Source organism: Condylura cristata, unplaced genomic scaffold, assembly GCF_000260355.1.
Source record: "Condylura cristata isolate star-nosed mole 26May11 unplaced genomic scaffold, ConCri1.0 scaffold00006, whole genome shotgun sequence".
Taxonomy (NCBI): domain Eukaryota; kingdom Metazoa; phylum Chordata; class Mammalia; order Eulipotyphla; family Talpidae; genus Condylura; species Condylura cristata.
In genome coordinates, this window is record NW_004567107.1 from 1,626,294 (window position 1) to 1,626,797 (window position 504).

Here is a 504-nt window from a genome sequence, read left to right on the forward strand (position 1 = left end):
CACGGAGCTCAGCGCCGGCGGCAGCGCCCACTCCCGGTCCTGCGACCAGCTCCGCTGTGGCCCCTACCTCAGCAGCGGGGACGCTGCCGACGCGCTCAGCGTCCACTCGGCCGGCTCGTCCAGCTCTGACGTGGAGGAGATCAACATGAGCTTTGCGCCAGAGTCCCCGGACGCCCAGGAAAAGAAGGTGCCTGGCCGCCCCCTGCCCGCGCCCCCGCCCGCGCCGGAGGCCCCGGCCCCCCCTCACGGCGCTGTCCCCACAGTTCTGGGAGTCCACCTCCCAGTCGTCCCCCGAGACCTCGGGCATCAGCTCTGCCTCCAGCACCTCCTCCTCCTCGGCCTCCACCACGCCCGTGGCCGCCGGCCGCTCGCACAAGCGCTCCGTCTCGGGCGTCTGCGGCCACGGCCCGGCGCTGCCCCTGTACAACCAGCAGGTGGGCGACTGCTGCATCATCCGCGTCAGCCTGGACGTGGACAACGGCAACATGTACAAGAGCATCCTGG

The 504-nt window shown here is 71.8% G+C and overlaps 1 protein-coding gene across 1 annotated transcript in view; it reads left to right on the plus strand.

Annotated features, from left to right (window-relative positions):
- RALGDS (ral guanine nucleotide dissociation stimulator) overlaps positions 1 to 504 on the plus strand; it is a 27,718-nt gene that overhangs the window by 24,799 nt on the left and 2,415 nt on the right. Inside the window, exons 13-14 of the mRNA XM_012721194.1 lie at positions 8 to 187; positions 264 to 504. Coding sequence (XP_012576648.1) covers positions 8 to 187; positions 264 to 504 — 421 coding nt within the window. The remainder of the gene's footprint in view (positions 1 to 7; positions 188 to 263) is intronic.